Source organism: Scyliorhinus torazame, chromosome 2 (assembly GCF_047496885.1).
Source record: "Scyliorhinus torazame isolate Kashiwa2021f chromosome 2, sScyTor2.1, whole genome shotgun sequence".
Taxonomy (NCBI): Eukaryota; Metazoa; Chordata; class Chondrichthyes; order Carcharhiniformes; family Scyliorhinidae; genus Scyliorhinus; species Scyliorhinus torazame.
Window position 1 is genome coordinate 314,366,800 of NC_092708.1, and position 19,436 is coordinate 314,386,235.

The 19,436-nt window shown below is 46.3% G+C and overlaps 1 protein-coding gene across 2 annotated transcripts in view; it reads left to right on the plus strand.

The window, feature by feature from the left end:
• Positions 1-19,436, plus strand: part of ccdc175 (coiled-coil domain containing 175) — a 228,251-nt gene that overhangs the window by 39,049 nt on the left and 169,766 nt on the right. The window contains exon 4 of one of the 2 annotated variants that reach the window (XM_072489110.1): positions 1,963-2,098. The exons of the other annotated variant lie outside the window; for it this stretch is intronic. Within the exon in view, the coding sequence (XP_072345211.1) occupies positions 1,963-2,098 (136 nt within the window). The remainder of the gene's footprint in view (positions 1-1,962; positions 2,099-19,436) is intronic. 2 annotated transcript variants of the gene reach the window in all.

Here is a 19,436-nt window from a genome sequence, read left to right on the forward strand (position 1 = left end):
GACACGCTTCACATTCATGCATATATAATGAGCTGAAAAGCAGATGACTGGTGCGCCAAGCAAGCTGGTGAGAAATGTACTGCTTATGTTCTCGCCACCGCACTTGGTCTCTGGACGGAAAATGCCACCTTGTGTTTGTGATGGTTCGGTCGAATTTGCTGCGCTAAGAGACAAAGAACTGGCTATTGGAGTTTGCTGTGCCATACCGTGATATCCTCTCCATGTGTTAGTCTACGCCCACTGGGGCATCGAAATCATCAAGAATAATGAATTTGTCCTGATGAGGTAGTACTCCAATTGTCTCATATGCTTATGTGATTATTATTTAATTATTATTGTGTGTTGTGAAGAAGAGTCACACAGACTCGAAACATTAACTCTGTTTCTCTCTCTACAGATGCTGCTATCCCTAATGAGTCATTCCTGCATTTTCTGTTTTTATTTCAGATTTCCAGCACAAGCAGTATTTTGCTTTTACTTTAATTATCTTGCGCAGGTCATTGTAGACTGCTTCTTTGACAATATCTTTATATGTTATTGTTGGGAGTATGGACACTAATGAGTGCTGTACGCTGGTTACTGGCAAAACTTAAACAAACAACCATGATTCAATCACTGATCCACATTGGAAGCGAGTCAAACTATTGTTCCACTTCAGATTAAAGTCCATGCCTGACTGTCAAGGCTGGTCCTTAGGATTGGCAATTGGAACGTGAAGCCTGCACCAGTCTCTGCAAGTTAAGACTCCTCAATGAGCCTTGCTTTGCTTAGAACAGCTATCATAGAATATAGAATCCCTACTGTGCAGAAGGAGGTCATTCGGTCCATTGAGTCTGCACCATCCCTTTGAAAGACCACCCTACCAAGGCCCAATCCCCCACCCTATTCCTACAACCTTATCCTAAGGGGAAATTTAGCATGGCCAATCCACTTAACCTACACATCTTTGGACTGTGGGAAGAAATCGGGGCACCCGGAGGAAACCCATGCAGACATAGGGAGAATGTACAAACTCCACACAGATAGTCACCCAAAGTCAGAATCGAAAATGGGTCCCTGGCACTGAGGCAGCAGTGCTAACCACTGTGCCATGCCGTGTAGCATTCTGGCTGTGATATTGTGCTTTATTCTGCGCTCTATTCCTGTATTGTAGTGCAGAAGAGTTCTGAAATTCCATCAACCGAACTTTAATGACGAGTAGTTTGCTCTTTATATTTTGACCGAGGTGAATGGATGATCAGCTAGGAGCAGTAACCTGGAAGGTATAGGGAGAGCAGGTTGTGTTTAGGGTTCCTTTTCTGCCTCTCCCCGATTGGGGAGAGCAGCAGTCTACCTATAAAGATCTACGTTGTCACCTCAGGAGGATAGAACTCCACATCTTCCCCGTCATCCTAAGGTGACCTGTGCGATTGAAGACTGAAGATTGAAGACTGGGTGTAGCATTGTCAACCTGTTCCTGTTACCACTTCCCCATCACCACAGGGCTTGGTATGATGATGTTTTGGTTTATGACTTGAAGAACAGCCTGCATGTTGAGGATATTTAAGTGGGTGGGAATTGTTATGAACATAAACAGTCAATGATGAAGGCAGTCAACACTCCCCCAGTGCTGGCTGGCAAGGACCAGGACTGTGCCTATACCAAAGGCAAGATTGGCATCTCCCAACAAGCCAGTGAGGGCCCATCAACAGCTCCTCAATCACCAGCCAAAAGTGAGAGCTTTTTAATGTTGGTGATAATGCAGGTAACAAGAGATAAGTAATAAATCCATTCATTCCCTCTCAGCATAATCCAAAGAACCATCTTTTTTTAAAATTTGTTTCAGTGATATTCAGGTTATCTTTTCACTGATGTTTATTGACTACCCCATGGGTTGAGAGCAGCTAAGAAATTAAGATTCCGAAAATAGGAGTAACTCGAGTTCCACTGAGACACATAGACACCAAAGCTCTTTTGTTTTAGATGCTGTTGCTGCTGCCCATGAGTCGAAAGCAGCACATGTGAAAGAATTGCAGGCCAAAATTGAGACTATGACACAACAAATTGAAACACTGAAAAAGGAATACAATAGACTGGAAAGAGAAAATGTCTCCCTGTGGTAAGTACATGGTAGTGATATGTCTTCCAGCACCATGCATCGTGCAGCATTATATAGCATATTAAACAGCGATTTGAAAGTAAAATATGTATTATTTTCCCTCAATAACTGGATGGTGGATATTGGACATTTTGCCCTTTGAGATGTGGAGTACATCCAATTAGAACAATGGGTTGAAAATCTCTTGTTTTTAGCTGGAAGGGTCCAATGTGAAATGTAGTTATGTTAGAGTCATAAAGTCATAAAGTTATAAAATCATGCAGCATGGGCGGCATGTGGTGCAGTGGCTAGCACTGGGACTGCAGCGCTGAGGACCCAGGTTTGAATCCCTGCTCTGGGTCATTGTCCGTGTGGAGTTTGCACATTCTCCCTATGTCTGCGTGGGTTTCACCCCCACAACCCAAAGATGTGCAGGTTAGGTGGATTGGCCACGCTAAATTGTCCGTTAATTGGGGAAAAAAATAATTGGGTACTCTAAATTTATATAATAAATAAATTAAATAAAATCATACAGCACAGAAAAGGCCCTTGATCCCATTGCATCTGCACCGGTCAAAAATAACCACCTAACCATTCTAATCCCATTTTCCAGCACTTGACCCATAGCCTTGTATGCCCTGAGATCACAAGTGCACATCTAAGTACTTCTTAAATGTTATGAGGTTCTCTGCCTCCACCACTCTTTCAGGCAGCGAATTCCAAACTCCCACCACCCTCTGGATAAAAAAGTTTTTCCTCAAATCCCCTCAATACCTCCTACTCCTTACCTTAGGGGCTGTTTAGCACAGGGCTAAATCGCTGGCTTTGAAAGCAGACCAAGGCAGGCCAGCAGCACGGTTCAATTCAAGTACCAGCCTCCCCGAACAGGCGCCGGAATGTGGCGACTAGGGCCTTTTCACAGTAGCTTCATTTGAAGCCTACTTGTGACAATAAGCGATTTTCATTTTCATTTCATTTAAATCTATGCCTCCTGGTCATTGAGCTCTCCACCAAGGAGAAACGTTTGTTTCTGCCTACTCTATCTATGCCCCTCATAATTTTAGATATCTTAAATCATGTTTTACCCTCCGTCTCCTCTGCTCCAAGAAATAGAATCCAAGTCTATCCAATCTCTCTTCATAACTAACATTCTCCAGCCCAGGCAACATTGTTCTCTGCACCTTTTCCAGGGATATCACATCCCTCCTATAATGTGGATTCCAGCCCGTCTATATCCTCCTGTGATCGAAGGCAACCCTCCTCACTATTTACCACCCCACAAATTTTTGTTTCATCCGCAAACTTACTGATCAACCCTCCTAAATTCATATTAAATCATTTATATAAACCACAAACAGCAAGGGCCAATACTGATCCCTTCAGGACCCCATTACACAGGCTTCCAGTCAGAAAAACACCCCTCGACCATCACTCTTTGCTTCCTGCAACACAACCAATTTTGGATCCAATTTGCCAAATTTCCTTGGATCCCATGGGCTCTTGCCTTCACTATCAGTCTTCCATGTGGGACCTTATCAAAAACATTGCTGAAGTCCAAGTAGACTATGTCAAATGCATTTCCCTCATCTACACACCTGGTCACCTTTTCGAAAAATCAAATCAAGTTGGTCAGATGTGACCTTCCCTTAACACAACTATGCTGACAGTCTTGATTAATCTCTGTGTCTCCGGATGCAGATTAATTCTGACTCTCAGACTTGCTTCCAAGAGTTTCTCCACAGCTAAGGTTAGACTGACTGGCTTGTAGTTTCCTGGTTAATCCCTTCAAAGAACAAAGAACAAAGAAATGTACAGCACAGGAACAGGCCCTTCGGCCCTCCAAGCCCGTGCCGACCATACTGCCCGACTAAACTACAATCTTCTACACTTCCTGGGTCCGTATCCTTCTATTCCCATCCTATTCATATATTTGTCAAGATGCCCCTTAAATGTCCCTATCGTCCCTGCTTCCACTACCTCCTCCGGTAGTGAGTTCCAGGCACCCACTACCCTCTGCGTAAAAAACTTGCCTCGTACATCTACTCTAAACCTTGCCCCTCTCACCTTAAACCTATGCCCCCTAGTAATTGACCCCTCTACCCTGGGGAAAAGCCTCTGACTATCCACTCTGTCTATGCCCCTCATAATTTTGTATACCTCTATCAGGTCGCCCCTCAACCTCCTTCGTTCCAGTGAGAACAAACCGAGTTTATTCAATCGCTCCTCATAGCTTATGCCCTCCATACCAGGCAACATTCTGGTAAATCTCTTCTGCACCCTCTCTAAAGCCTCCACATCCTTCTGGTAGTGTGGCGACCAGAATTGAACACTATACTCCAAGTGTGGCCTAACTAAGGTTCTATACAGCTGCAACATGACTTGCCAATTCTTATACTCAATGCCCCGGCCAATGAAGGCAAGCATGCCGTATGCCTTCTTGACTACCTTCTCCACCTGTGTTGCCCCTTTCAATGACCTGTGGACCTGTACTCCTAGATCTCTTTGACTTTCAATACTCTTGAGGGTTCTACCATTCACTGTATATTCCCTACCTGCATTAGCCCTTCCAAAATGCATTACCTCACATTTGTCCGGATTAAACTCCATCTGCCATCTCTCCGCCCAAGCCTCCAGACAATCTAAATCCTGCTGTATCCTCAGACAGTCCTCATCGCTATCCGCAATTCCACCAACCTTTGTGTCGTCTGCAAACTTACTAATCAGACCAGTTACATTTTCCTCCAAATCATTTATATATACTACAAAGAGCAAAGGTCCCAGCACTGATCCCTGTGGAACACCACTGGTCACAGCCCTCCAATTAGAAAAGCATCCCTCCATTGCTACCCTCTGCCTTCTATGGCCTAGCCAGTTCTGTATCCACCTTGCCTGTTCACCCCTGATCCCGTGTGACTTCACCTTTTGTACTAGTCTACCATGAGGGACCTTGTCAAAGGCCTTACTGAAGTCCATATAGACAACATCTACTGCCCCACCTGCATCAATCATCTTAGTGACCTCCTCGAAAAACTCTATCAAGTTAGTGAGACACGACCTCCCCTTCACAAAACCGTGCTGCCTCTCACTAATACGTCCATTTGCTTCCAAATGGGAGTAGATCCTGTCTCGAAGAATTCTCTCCAGTAATTTCCCTACCACTGAAGTAAGGCTCACCGGCCTGTAGTTCCCGGGATTATCCTTGCTACCCTTCTTAAACAGAGGAACAACATTGGCTATTCTCCAGTCCTCCGGGACATCCCCTGAAGACAGCGAGGATCCAAAGATTTCTGTCAAGGCCTCAGCAATTTCCTCTCCAGCCTCCTTCAGTATTCTGGGGTAGATCCCATCAGGCCCTGGGGACTTATCTACCTTAATATTTTTTAAGACACCCAACACCGTCTTTTTGGATGACAATGTGACCCAGGCTATCTACACCCCCTTCTCCAGACTCAACATCTACCAATTCCTTCTCTTTGGTGAATACTGATGCAAAGTATTCATTTAGTACCTCGCCCATTTCCTCTGACTCCACACATAGATTCCCTTGCCTATCCTTCAGTGGGCCAACCCTTTCCCTGGCTACCCTCTTGCTTTTTATGTACGTGTAAAAAGCCTTGGGATTTTCCTTAACCCTACTTGCCAATGACTTTTCATGACCCCTTCTAGCCCTCCTGACTCCTTGCTTAAGTTCCTTCCTACTTTCCTTATATGCCACACAGGCTTCGTCTGTTCCCAGCCTTTTAGCCCTGACAAATGCCTCCTTTTTCTTTTTGACGAGGCCTACAATATCACTCGTCATCCAAGGTTCCCGAAAATTGCCGTATTTATCTTTCTTCCTCACAGGAACATGCCTGTCCTGTATTCCTTTCAACTGACACTTGAAAGCCTCCCACATGTCAGATGTTGATTTGCCCTCAAACATCCGCCCCCAATCTATGTTCTTCAGTTCCCGCCTAATATTGTTATAATTAGCCTTCCCCCAATTTAGCACATTCATCCTCGGACCACTCTTATCCTTGTCCACCAGTACTTTAAAACTTACTGAATTGTGGTCACTGTTACCGAAATGCTCCCCTACTGAAACATCTACCACCTGGCCGGGCTCATTCCCCAATACCAGGTCCAGTACTGCCCCTTCCCTAGTTGGACTGTTTACATATTGTTTTAAGAAGCCCTCCTGGATGCTCCTTACAAACTCCGCCCCGTCTAAGCCCCTGGCACTAAGTGAGTCCCAGTCAATATTGGGGAAGTTGAAGTCTCCCATCACCACAACCCTGTTGTTTTTACTCTTTTCCAAAATCTGTCTACCTATCTGCTCCTCTATCTCCCGCTGGCTGTTGGGAGGCCTGTAGTATACCCCCAACATTGTGACTGCACCCTTCTTATTCCTGATCTCTACACATATAGCCTCACTGCCCTCTGAGGTGTCCTCTCGCAGTATAGCTGTGATATTCTCCCGAACAAGTAGCGCAACTCCGCCTCCCCTTTTACATCCCCCTCTATCCCGCCTGAAACATCTAAATCCTGGAACGTTTAGCTGCCAATCCTGCCCTTCCCTCAACCAGGTCTCTGTAATGGCAATAACATCATAGTTCCAAGTAGTAATCCAAGCTCTAAGTTCATCTGCCTTACCCGTAATGCTCCTTGCATTAAAACATATGCACTTCAGGCCACCAGACCCGCTGTGTTCAGCAACTTTTCCCCGTCTGCTCTGCCTCAGAGCCACACTGTCCCTATTCCCTAGTTCTCCCTCAATGCTCTCACCTTCTGACCTATTGCTCCCGTACCCACCCCCCTGCCATACTAGTTTAAACCCTCCCGTGTGACACTAGCAAACCTCGCGGCCAGGATATTTATGCCTCTCCGGTTTAGATGCAACCCGTCCATCTTATACAGGTCACACCTGCCCCGGAAGAGCTCCCAGTGGTCCAGAAAACGGAAACCCTCCCTCCTACACCAGCTGTTTAGCCACGTGTTTGTCTGCTCTATCTTCCTATTTCTAGCCTCACTGGCACGTGGCACAGGGAGTAATCCCGAGATTACAACCCTCGAGGTCCTGTCTTTTAACTTTCTGCCTAGCTCCCTGAACTCCTGCTGCAGGACCTCATGCCCCTTCCTGCCTATGTCGTTAGTACCAATATGTACAACGACCTCTGCCCGTTTGCTCTCCCCCTTCAGGATTCCCTCTACCCGTTCGGAGACATCCTGGACCCTGGCACCAGGGAGGCAACATACCATCCTGGAGTCTCTTTCACGTCCACAGAAGCGCCTATCTGTGCCCCTGACTATAGAGTCCCCTATTACTATTACTCTTCTGCGCTTTGACCCTCCCTTCTGAACATCAGAGCCAGCCGTGGTGCCACTGCTCTGGCTGCTGCTGTTTTCCCCTGATAGGCTATCCCCCCCGACAGTATCCAAAGGGGTATATCTGTTCGAGAGGGGGACAACCACAGGGGATTCCTGCACTGACTGCCTGCCCTTTCTGGTGGTCACCCATTTCTCTGCCTGCACCTTGGGTGTGACCACATTTACATAACTGCGATCTATGACGCTTTCCGCCACCTGCATGCTCCTAAGTGCATCCAATTGCTGCTCCAACCGAACCATGCGGTCTGTGAGGAGCTGCAGTTGGGTGCACTTTCTGCAGATGAAGCCATCCGGGACGCTGGAAGCCTCCCGGACCTGCCACATCTCACAGTCAGAGCACAGCACCCCTCTAACTGACATTGCGTCAATTAATTAAAATTAAAATTTGTCTTTTTTTTTTTTAAATACTTTTTTTTAAATTGCAAAGTTACTGTCAACTATCTGTTTCCTAGCACTAGATTTCTAATAGAAATGCGATAGCTAACTATAATACTCTCCGATCTCTGGCTTAGATATCCTCTAAATTATAATTAAGTTATTATGTTTAATTAGTTCCCAAATACTCAATTTTTTTTTAAAAATTTAGGTTAGAATCCCAACCAGCCACTCAGGTCACAGCTTTTCTGTGATGTCGCTTCAGTTTCCCCCGACACACACAATTTGAAAAAAGGTATAAAAGTAAAAATCACTTACTTGCCTTCTGAGTGTCTGAGATGTTCTCAGGTTCTCTCGCTGACAGAGACTGCTCCTCCACCACCGATCCTTGACCTGCACAATGCTTATAATAATATAATATGGCACTTACCTTACACCAATGGGTCTCGGGTTTCCTCTCCACCAGAATTTATTGGTTGGGGGGGGGGGGGGGGGGGGACTTGCCAGAGGTAGAACTTCCGGTTCCCGCCTTATATAAAAACAAATACAACTGAAAAGAAGAACAGACACGGGACCAGGCAAGGCTTTTTAAACTAACTACTCACCTCCAAGAAGGCCCCTGCGCACCGCTGCCGCCGAAATCCAAAGGGCTGCTCCTGTAAAGGTAAGGTTTTTAAATTCACTACTCACCTCCAAGAAGGCCCCTGCGCACCGCTGCCGCCGAAATCCAAAGGGCTGCTCCTGTAAAGGTAAGGTTTTTAAATTCACTACTCACCTCCAAGAAGGCCCCTGCGCACCGCTGCCGCCGAAATCCAAAGGGCTGCTCCTGTAAAGGTAAGGCTTTTTAAATACACTACTCACCTCCCAGAAGGCCCCTGCGCACCGCTGCCGCCGAAATCCAAAGGGCTGCTCCTGGAAAGGTAAGTGGTTTTAAATACACTACTCACCTCCCAGAAGGCCCCTGCGCACCGCTGCCGCCGAAATCCAAAGGGCTGCTCCTGTAAAGGTAAGGCTTTTTAAATACACTACTCACCTCCCAGAAGGCCCCTGCGCACCGCTGCCGCCGAAATCCAAAGGGCTGCTCCTGGAAAGGTAAGTGGTTTTAAATACACTACTCACCTCCCAGAAGGCCCCTGCGCACCGCTGCCGCCGAAATCCAAAGGGCTGCTCCTGTCAAGGTAAGGTTTTTAAATTCACTACTCACCTCCAAGAAGGCCCCTGCGCACCGCTGCCGCCGAAATCCAAAGGGCTGCTCCTGGAAAGGTAAGTGGTTTTAAATACACTACTCACCTCCCAGAAGGCCCCTGCGCACCGCTGCCGCCGAAATCCAAAGGGCTGCTCCTGTAAAGGTAAGGCTTTTTAAATACACTACTCACCTCCCAGAAGGCCCCTGCGCACCGCTGCCGCCGAAACCCAAAGGGCTGCTCCTGGAAAGGTAAGTGGTTTTAAATACACTACTCACCTCCCAGAAGGCCCCTGCGCACCGCTGCCGCCGAAATCCAAAGGGCTGCTCCTGTAAATGTAAGGTTTTTAAATTCACTACTCACCTCCAAGAAGGCCCCTGCGCACCGCTGCCGCCGAAATCCAAAGGGCTGCTCCTGGAAAGGTAAGTGGTTTTAAATACACTACTCACCTCCCAGAAGGCCCCTGCGCACCGCTGCCGCCGAAATCCAAAGGGCTGCTCCTGGAAAGGTAAGTGGTTTTAAATACACTACTCACCTCCCAGAAGGCCCCTGCGCACCGCTGCCGCCGAAATCCAAAGGGCTGCTCCTGTAAAGGTAAGGCTTTTAAATACACTACTCACCTCCCAGAAGGCCCCTGCGCACCGCTGCCGCCGAAATCCAAAGGGCTGCTCCTGTAAAGGTAAGGCTTTTTAAATACACTACTCACCTCCCAGAAGGCCCCTGCGCACCGCTGCCGCCGAAATCCAAAGGGCTGCTCCTGGAAAGGTAAGTGGTTTTAAATACACTACTCACCTCCCAGAAGGCCCCTGCGCACCGCTGCCGCCGAAATCCAAAGGGCTGCTCCTGTAAAGGTAAGGCTTTTAAATACACTACTCACCTCCCAGAAGGCCCCTGCGCACCGCTGCCGCCGAAATCCAAAGGGCTGCTCCTGTAAAGGTAAGGCTTTTTAAATACACTACTCACCTCCCAGAAGGCCCCTGCGCACCGCTGCCGCCGAAATCCTCCCTTCTTGAATAATGGTACCACATTGGCTATTCTCCAGTCCTCCAGAACGTCTCCTGTGGCCAGAGAAGCATTGAAAATTATTGCCAGCGCCCCTTTTATTTCCTTCCTTGCCTCACTCAGCAGCCTGGGATACATTTCACGTGGCCCTTGATATTTGTCTACCTGTAAGCTGCCAGACCACTCAGAACCTCTTTTGTGTCTATGTTAATCTCTTTAATTTTATTACAGTCCTTCTCCCTGATTTCTATACCGACACTGTCCCTCTCATGAGTGAACACTGACATTAAGTATTCATTTAGAAACCTACCTCCATCCTCCGGCTCCATATTCAAAGTACCACTGTGGTCCTTAATGAGCCCTACTCTTTCCCTCGTTATCTTTTTACCCTTAATGTACTTGTAAAACAATTTAGGATTTTCCTTTACTTTACCTGCCAGCATTCTTTCTGGTCCCCTTTTTGCTCTCGTAGTTTTCTTTCAAGTTCCCTCTTGCACAAACTATATACCTCTAGGGCTTCTGCTGTTTTGAGCCCTAGATATCTGACATAAGCCTCCCTTTTTCTCCTTATCCATTGCTGTATATCCCTTGATATCCAGTTATTTGAACGATTCAAATAATGCTTTTAAATAAATAAGTGAAATCTAATTATTTTCTAACACACAAAAATTAATGTGGCACCGTAGTGGTATTGTCTGAATAAAGAGTAATCCAGAGACCCAGGGTAATGCTCTGAGGTCCTAGATTCAAATCCCAACATGGCAGATAGTGAAATGTAAATTCATTAAAATCTGGAATTAAAAGTATAATGATGACTATGAAACCATTGTAAAACCCTATCGGGTTACTAATGTCCTTTTAAGGAAGGAAATCTACCATCCTTACCCGGTCTGGCCGACGCGTGACTCCAGATCCACACAGCGATGCGGTTGACACTTAACTACCCGCCTCTGAAATGACCTAGCAAGCCACTCAGTTCAAGGGCAATTAGGGATGGGCAACAAATATTGGCCCAGCCAGCGATGCCCATATCCCAAGAACAAATAAAAAAACCTTTAATATAATAAATGTCCCAAGCTGCTTCTAAGGAACATTTTCAAACAAAATATGACATGGAGCGGCATAAGGAACCAGTAGGGCAAATGACAGAAAGCTTGTCAAAGAGCGAGGTTTGATGGAGTATTTTGAAAGAGGTAGAGTGACAGAGAGGTTTAGTTTGGGAATTCCAGAGCTCAGAACCCTGGCAACTGAAGGCACAGCCATACAATGGTGGAGCAATTGAAATCGGGATACACAAGAGGCCAGAGCGGTTCAGGCACCTGAAGCCAGAGCGGTTCAGGAGGCCGAAGCACCGCTCAATCACACCCCTGGTCGATTTATGGGCATCGCTGTAGCGGGTGTCCATGTCGGTCTGTGGCCTCCGGATAGGTGTCATCAGCCATGGCCGCAGTGGCTAACCCCTGTCACGCAGGAGCCAACCCCTCAGCCGGCGGGCGGGTGCCCCTCAAACATGTCAGGGATTGGCGAGTGCCAGGATAAAGGAATCGTGCATACTGCCGGGGTATCGGGCGCAGAGGTGTACGATACACAGCTGATGGACACACACCATCTGGATGTTCATTGAGTGGTACCCCTTTCAGTTTGTTTACACCCAGTAGCCTGTTATCCGCCAGTTCCCGTAGGGTGATTTGCATTCCTTTGTTCGTCCCTTGGACCCGGGAATCCTGGCCAAGGCAGCTAACCCTGCTGCCCAGACATCCTGGTGGGCTCGGTCCACATGGAAATGGCTGTATTGCTCTGCCTGGGCATATAGGGCCTCAGTGGATGCACTTGTCAGATCCCGGGCAGGTCCCCACTCGGCGACTGGAAGGACTTCGTCACGTAGAAGTTCACAGTGACCGTCACCTTGAGAGGGGGAGGGAGGGTAGGGGGGAGAGGAGGGAGGCAGGTGGGAAGGGAGGGGGTGGGGGGGTGCGAGGGGTGGGGGGTGCGAGGGGTGCGGGTGATGTGTTGGTGAGTGGGGCTGTGGGCGAGGGGGGGTGGGGGAATCTCAAAACACATGTAATGGGCAACTGCACTTGACAGGGTATCACTTGCTCGCCCGTGGCCGCACTCCACCCCGGCGACCTCCCTTTCCTCTGAGCCACCGGCCACATTCAGGGCCCTCTGTTCGGGCATGGTGATGGGCCGCAGTTCTGGTGGTCGCCCTCCGATCTTGTGCCACTCATGGCAGTTGTGCGCGCCCTTATCCTGGGGAGGAGATGGGGGGGGGAAACACCGTTAGATGGTCCGCTGCACGCAGCCCAGGAGTTGGTGTCGTGGAAATGATAATAAAGACAAATTCTTCGAGGTTCAATTTAAGGAAATTTATTTGACACAAATATTTGCGGAGAGGGGAGTGGTCTGGCTGCATAGCCATTCCACAGCACTCTGAGTTATACACTTGAAAACCATTATATTTATCGTGTGAAATAAACAACTTTGAAGAGATAAACCTTGGGAACATATGCAAGAGGAAATATAAACGTTTTGCCCTTGGTTGAAAAACAATTCAAGTACGCATTTTGTTGTCCTTTGGGAGAACAATTTCTTATCATAATAAGGCCGAGTCCAAAATGCTAAGCAGTATTTTGTTTACGTTACCTGACCGACTTATTTTTGTTCAAAAGCAGTGTTAAACTATAGTCAAGCATTCCCAGCATGCTTTAGCAAGTGCCTTTCTTATAAAATATAGCCACACGGCTAGATAAAATGAATACCCTTAAGCGGGCAATTAATCCGCACACTAAAGTCCCTTCTACAATTCCCTCCTTGTTGATTTTATGATCAACACACTGTTAGTACATTATTGTGTCCACCGTAGAGAAGGGTGGTTTATTGTGTAAGGGGAACGGACGTATGACAGTTCCCTGCGTGTTATGAGGCTGGTACCAAGGAGGCAATGCTGCTAGGGCTGTTCCCATGTTTGTACAATACTCTGTGCACCAGTTAAACAGCAGCCATACGACAATTAAGATTACAATGGCGATTATAATCCAGAACACACTCTTCTGTCCTAACGATCCTAACCACCCAAAGCCAAAGTCCCATCCCTCATTTTCATGTAATCTTGTTAACTCTCTACGAATGTGATCCAGATTATCAATTTTCTCTGAGTTTTCAGGGATGTACGTGCAACAGTCACTTCCAATCAGGGCACAAGTACGTCCCTTTTCAGCGAACAAGAAATCAAGGGACATTCTATTCTGCAGGGCAACTGCTCTTATAGCAACCATCTCAGTTTCTATGTGGTTAACAGCTTCTGCAGTATCACTAGCTACCTGCTCAAGGATGTCTTGTAGTTCGTATGCATTCGTGGCTATTCCTAATGGTGGTATCATTATTCCCAGCATTTGTGCCCATGTCATAATATTTTGTGCCATCCTGTGATGGGGATAGTCCTGCAATTGCTGAACGTGATGCACATAAGAGACTGCGTATCCCAAATAGCAGGAGCCTTCCCAATTTTCTGGTAACCAAGGGTACGCCTTCTGGCCACAGATAAAATATGTGCCGTTATTTGTGGTCAGGTTTCCTTTACTATCAGTTATCATTATTCTACTAGGATCCCCTTCCCAGGAGCCTCTACTAGTTTGATTTTCAACTCCTGACCAATCATAATCAGTAATCCTTTATCTGTAAGGTGGAACATAGGGGGTTGCTAATTCAAGGCCTGATCACACTGACTCGTGCCTACTGAGTGGGTCCCATATGTTTTATGTTTCTTGAAGCATATACTTCCTTTTGGGACTCCAGTATAATTGGGAAGGATCAAACAGGACAGTTGACGTGTTACATTAAACCTAGGCCACCACCATCCCTCAAACCTATTCATATCGTATCCAGCTGATCTCCAATCTAACATATTCTGTGTATCTTCACCATGTCCTGTACTATTTCATCTTAGAGCCCATTCTGCTATCTCGTTACTGGTGAATGAGATAGGTCGCACAGGGATGTCCTACCCCCGATCATCTGGGAATTGGTGTACCACCCCAACAACTGGATTTATTTACCCTCTCTGCGTACGAGTGAGACATGTATATTAAAGTGTTAGTATGCAGTTCACCTCCTACATGATGTTTGATTAATATGACAATACATAAGAAAAGTAGTGCTGTCATTCCCTTCATGTCAGCATTTCGCTCGTAATCTCAAAGTTCCATATGATGTAGTTTACACCGAGTTGCGTGGACCCAATCTAGCTTTTCTGTTACTTTAATGGCTGTTCGGGTTGTTGGCAGCACTTGATAGGGTCCGTTCCACCTAGGAGAAAAGAATCTTTGTTTAATGTTTTTACATATACTTGATCACCAGGTTTAAAGGGGTACGTATTTCCCTCTTTTGGTTGCATCTGAGCCTGTCGCACCTTTTCATGTATTTTTTTCAGCGGTTTCACACATGGCCTGGGCATATTTTAGTGATGCCTCATCTGCCCATATTAAGGCTGCTGCCGCTGGAGTCATTGGTGGTTTAATTCCAGTTGTCATGGGGCATCCCATTAATATCTCAGACGGGGTTAAGCCTGTGTTGCGATTTTTCTGATTTCTCAGGGCATACATTACTATAGCTATGGCATCTGGCCATAGCAGCCCATTGTGTTGACCTACTTTTGTTACTGCAGTTTTGATTATTCCATTCGCCCTTTCCACCATTCCTGAGGATTGCGGCTGATATGGTATATGCAATTTCCAATCAAATCCCATGGTTTCTGTTAGGGCTTTGGTCAATTTGCTAGTGAAATGCGTTCCCCTGTCACTGTTGCTAACTTTTGCCTTAGTTTAATTGCACTGTTTTATCACCTTTGCTCTTGAGTCGCCAGGTATCTTTCTGATACCGCCACGTGGTTCAATTCCGAGTAATGATCAATAATCCAATACACCGCTTAGTAAGATTTAAATCAAAGCACATTTATTATACACAGCAATCACTACTCATGTATAAATTCTACGTCTAAGCTACTTCTACGACTAACAGGCCAATACTTAACTTGGAACTGGCCCACCAGGTCAGGGAAACTAATGGCCTTTCGTTCGGGTTCTGAGCGGGATTCGATGTTGGTACAGATTGGTAGCTAGGAGCGCCTATCTCGTAGTGAGTGTTGAAGTAAGAGTTACTAGATATCAGCGATGGCTGGACCGGTCACTGTCAAGGGTTGGTTCGCGTTGCTGAGTGACCTGGTCCAGAAGAGAAGCAGAGGGCGATTTGAACTTGGGCTTGATTCTTATGGTCCCCAGGGGCTTCCCGCCTTTCGGGTGGACCCTGTACCTGGTTCCAAGTGATTGGACTTTGTCCCAATCACTTGGTTCGATTTTCTCCAGTGCTGGAGTGGTTCCCTGATCGATGGGCGGTCTTGAGGTGGTCGTTCACCTCCCATTGTTTAGGCTTCTGCTGGCGCCACGGAGTCTGGTTTGGCTTTATGTTTCTAAATGTTGCTCTTTGTTCCCGGGGATTGCTCATTAGTATGCAGATGGCTGGTGTTTTGTTATGCTGATGGTTGCCGGTATCGATCTTGTCTGGCCTTTACAGAGGTAAATGCACACTCAACCCGCAGCTGCTTGTTTGTGTCCTGTTGGCTGACTTTCCCATCAGCCTTTGCCGTTCACCATTTTAAATCGGGAGTTACCCATTCTAAATCGGGAGTTAGCCATTTTAACTGGCTACATCACTGTATCCCAAACCTAGGTATTATTTCCTTTAATAGAATATTCACCACTGCGCTAGTATCATCTCTTTTGGTTGGAAACGCCACTACCCACCGTTAAAACATTTCCACTATCACCAGCATGTATTTGAATCCTTTGGCCAATTTTCCAAAGGCATTTCGGGTTGTGGTAAATGATCAAAGACAGCAGGTGTTTTTTACCCTGATTATCCCTCTGACAAATCATACATGTGCGGGCTACTTTTTCAATTGTTACCGTAATACCTGGAGCATACTATTGTTGACATATGGCATGTGTCATCCCTCCTTTGCCACACATGAGCCTGCCACGGGCAAGGCGACATAGTGGCAAGAACAGACTTCTGGGGCATACTGCTTGGGTATCTGGGTGGATCTAGATTTGATGACTGTCTTGACAGCAACCTGCTTTTAGCCAAGAGGTTTTAGCTATAGGGAGGCTTGCTCCTGTGCCTGTTTTAACTTTGGTTCCGTTAAGGTGGACGGAAATTCAACTGCAGCCGCTTGCAGTTGTGGCTGCTGTTTGAGAGCCACTTCCTTCGCTATTTTATCAGCAAATCTATTGCCGTATGAGACTTCATCGTTTGCAGTAGTATGCGTTTCACACTTTAAAATGGCTATCTTGCTGGGCAGCTGAACAGCAACAAGTATATTTAAAACCAATTTAGCATGTTTAATAGGTTGGCCGGAGGAAGTTATGAATCCCTTGTTTTTCCATAATTGGCCAAAATCATGTACTACCCAAAAGCATATTGAGAATCAGTATAAATATTGACTGTTTTATTTTTTAGCTAGAATACATGTTTTAGCAAGGGCAAACTATTCGGTCGCTTGAGCAGACATTCGCGAAGGCAGAGCAAAAGCTTCCACTATCTCGAATGGAGTTACTATTGCATAGCCGGCCAAGAGGGCCATATCATTTGGCCGTTTTGCTCACCCATTGGTGAAAAAGATGATGTCCGGATTATCTAGTGGGTGACTCAATAAATCGGGTCGAGGGGTTGTGGTGGCTTCAACCAATTGTAAACAGTCATGATCATACACATGTTCTGCTTCCGAGGGTGCAGGCAAGAGTGTAGCAGGGTTGACAGCTGGTGCTCGCTTGTAGGTAAAGTTGGTTTTAGTTTGTCTATTGAGACTCTATGCCCTCGCTCTGCCAGATGTGATAATAACAAAAGGATATTCTGTTGACAAACTAGCTCTCCCTCTGAAAAACATCATCAGCATATTGAGGGAATGTTGAGCCTGCAGACAACTGGCACTCGTCCAAGTCTCTTTTAATACTGTTGATTCCGATATGTAAAGGCAAATAGATATTGACTTTCTGGGTGCAATGGTATGGAGAAAATGGCTGAGAAAGCATCCGGTGTTGGTGGTATAGAAGACAAAGTGGCATTTGTGTCTGGCACAAATGGAACAATAGGGATAACTATTTTATTGATGGCTCTGAGATCTTGTCCAAACCGCCATTCATTGGGTCTTCCTACCTTTGAATGGGGAGTATAGGGGTATTACAGGGCTTTGTGTCCTCTTCAGCACACCTTGCTGTAATAGTGCATTAATCACTCCCTCTATCCCTTTTTCTGCTTCCGGCGCCAACTTGTATAGTTTTAAGCAGGGCAGGGCAACGTTCTTCTGTAACTGCACCCTATGTGTTGGGGCAGAATGTACTTTTCCAACATGATTTTTGTGTTGGGCCCATTGATGTGCCAGTACCTGGGCCAGGTTTGAAGGGAGTAAATGATGGCTCTTTCGGGGCGGTTTTTGTCTTTCAAATGTAGCGGGCCCTTGCTCCTCTTTCCAGGTCACTCTGCCCTCCTGTTTGCCATAAAATTCTATCAGGCAATTTTGTCTGTCTATTTCAATATAAATCCCTGTATTACTTTTTTTCCTTTGGCCTCTGATCAGTTCTCCTATTTGCTTTGCCTTAGCGGGATGTCTTATGGCCAATGTTAAATGGGGTTCTGAAGTTAAACCCATCCGAAAAAGGTCCTTCTGACTGGGTCAACTGTACTAACATTCCTAATCCCACAACACCGAAAAATAAAAAGGAGTGCTATGCAATTAGGTCTGCTTTCCTAAGTGACATTGCGCTTGTAAATTGTATGCATGCTCATCCTCACGAGCATACCAAGCCGTGCAATAGGTCACTATATTTTCTCGGCTGGACTCTATCAGGTGGTTTAATAGCTGTGCACAAGATTCATTAACCTTTTGTAAGACTTCCTGCAGTTTTTTTTAAACAATGGTACTGTAAGGGTTAATGTTCAGCTGCCAGGCACAGAAGTTATTGAATTTAGCAGCTGGTGAGCTTGTATTTGAGGCAGTTCTTTAAACATTCCATTATCAGTGCAATGTATTACCGCTCCTAATTTGCAGAGTGTCTGTCTGCCTAATAGGGGAAGGTGTTGCTAGGTGGGGTACATACTTCCTGGAGGTTAAATGTTTCTTGGCCCCTCTTGACAAAACAAAATTTCTTTACCCGTCAGTCTGGCCTCAATAAAAGTCGAGATGGATTTGCAGGTACAGCATTAGTAATTTATTTGACTTGCAAGCCTGATTCATTTCACAGAGGCATAGGACACATCTAGTCTCCTACACCCCGGGAAAGCGGAATGAACAAGGAGACAAAGGGATTTCTGCAAATACATTCAAATGGTATCAAGTTTCACATACACAATTCCCATAGGTCATCCTATACCCCTCCTGACCTGGTCATACATTCTGATTGGCTCACTTCTCATCCCTTCCTCTGGCCCCCTTATTACCCAGCATCCTTTTCTCCTCCTTTGGTGGACACACCTCCTTGCTTTGCCATGCGGTCTGATATCCTTTGTCTGTGAACTCACCAGAATGAGACTGGCCTATCTCTACATTACAGTAACTAATATCTCTAAAGTAACTATTTTATATCACATTCGTCATTCCCTCCTTTTATCATTCCATGATAACCAAACTATCCAATCCATAGCTACGGTCCATCATCTAAAAAGATCCGTTGCTGCATTTCCAATTCCTGGCGTAGCCCCCCTTCATCTGCTGCACCCTCATGGATTTTGACAGCCAAGATTTTAGGGGCGTTGATCTGTTCCAATGCACCCCGCATTCTACCCATCACACATTTAAGGATGGCTGGGCCCACAAAGATGCAGCCAATAGCCACTGCTAAATACATGGCCATATTTATCAACCAGTCCTTCCAACCTCCAAATCCCCCGTTACCCCAAGAGCCAAGATCCTGCATTCCGTCCAGGTGATCCCGTATGCGATCCATAAATTTAGTGATGTTAGCGGTTAAGTCTTGAACTCCCATGATACACTTGCCCTGTACTATGTCGCATACCCCACCCTCACGGGCCAGAAGATAGTCAAGAGCATACCGGTTCTGCATTGCAAACAACCGCAGCTGAGACAATTCCTTGGTTATTGCCCCGAGGGCTCCCAAGGTTTCATTTCCCAAGATGGTAAGGCCACAAATAAAATAATTCCTATCGCTGACAGTCAAGGAACCCCCCACACCTCCCAGTGTCAATACCCTCCGAATTCCCCACCGGGCTGAGGGGCCCCGGTTGGGTGCGAGAACCTGAGGTTTTTTTCCAGTTCTCGCAGAATTCAGCTGAGACTGCCCGGCGTGCTAACTGATTATGCAGCATCCACGCCGAGGGGCAGGGGACTGTGGTATGGACTAGAGTCCCAATAGCAATTTGGC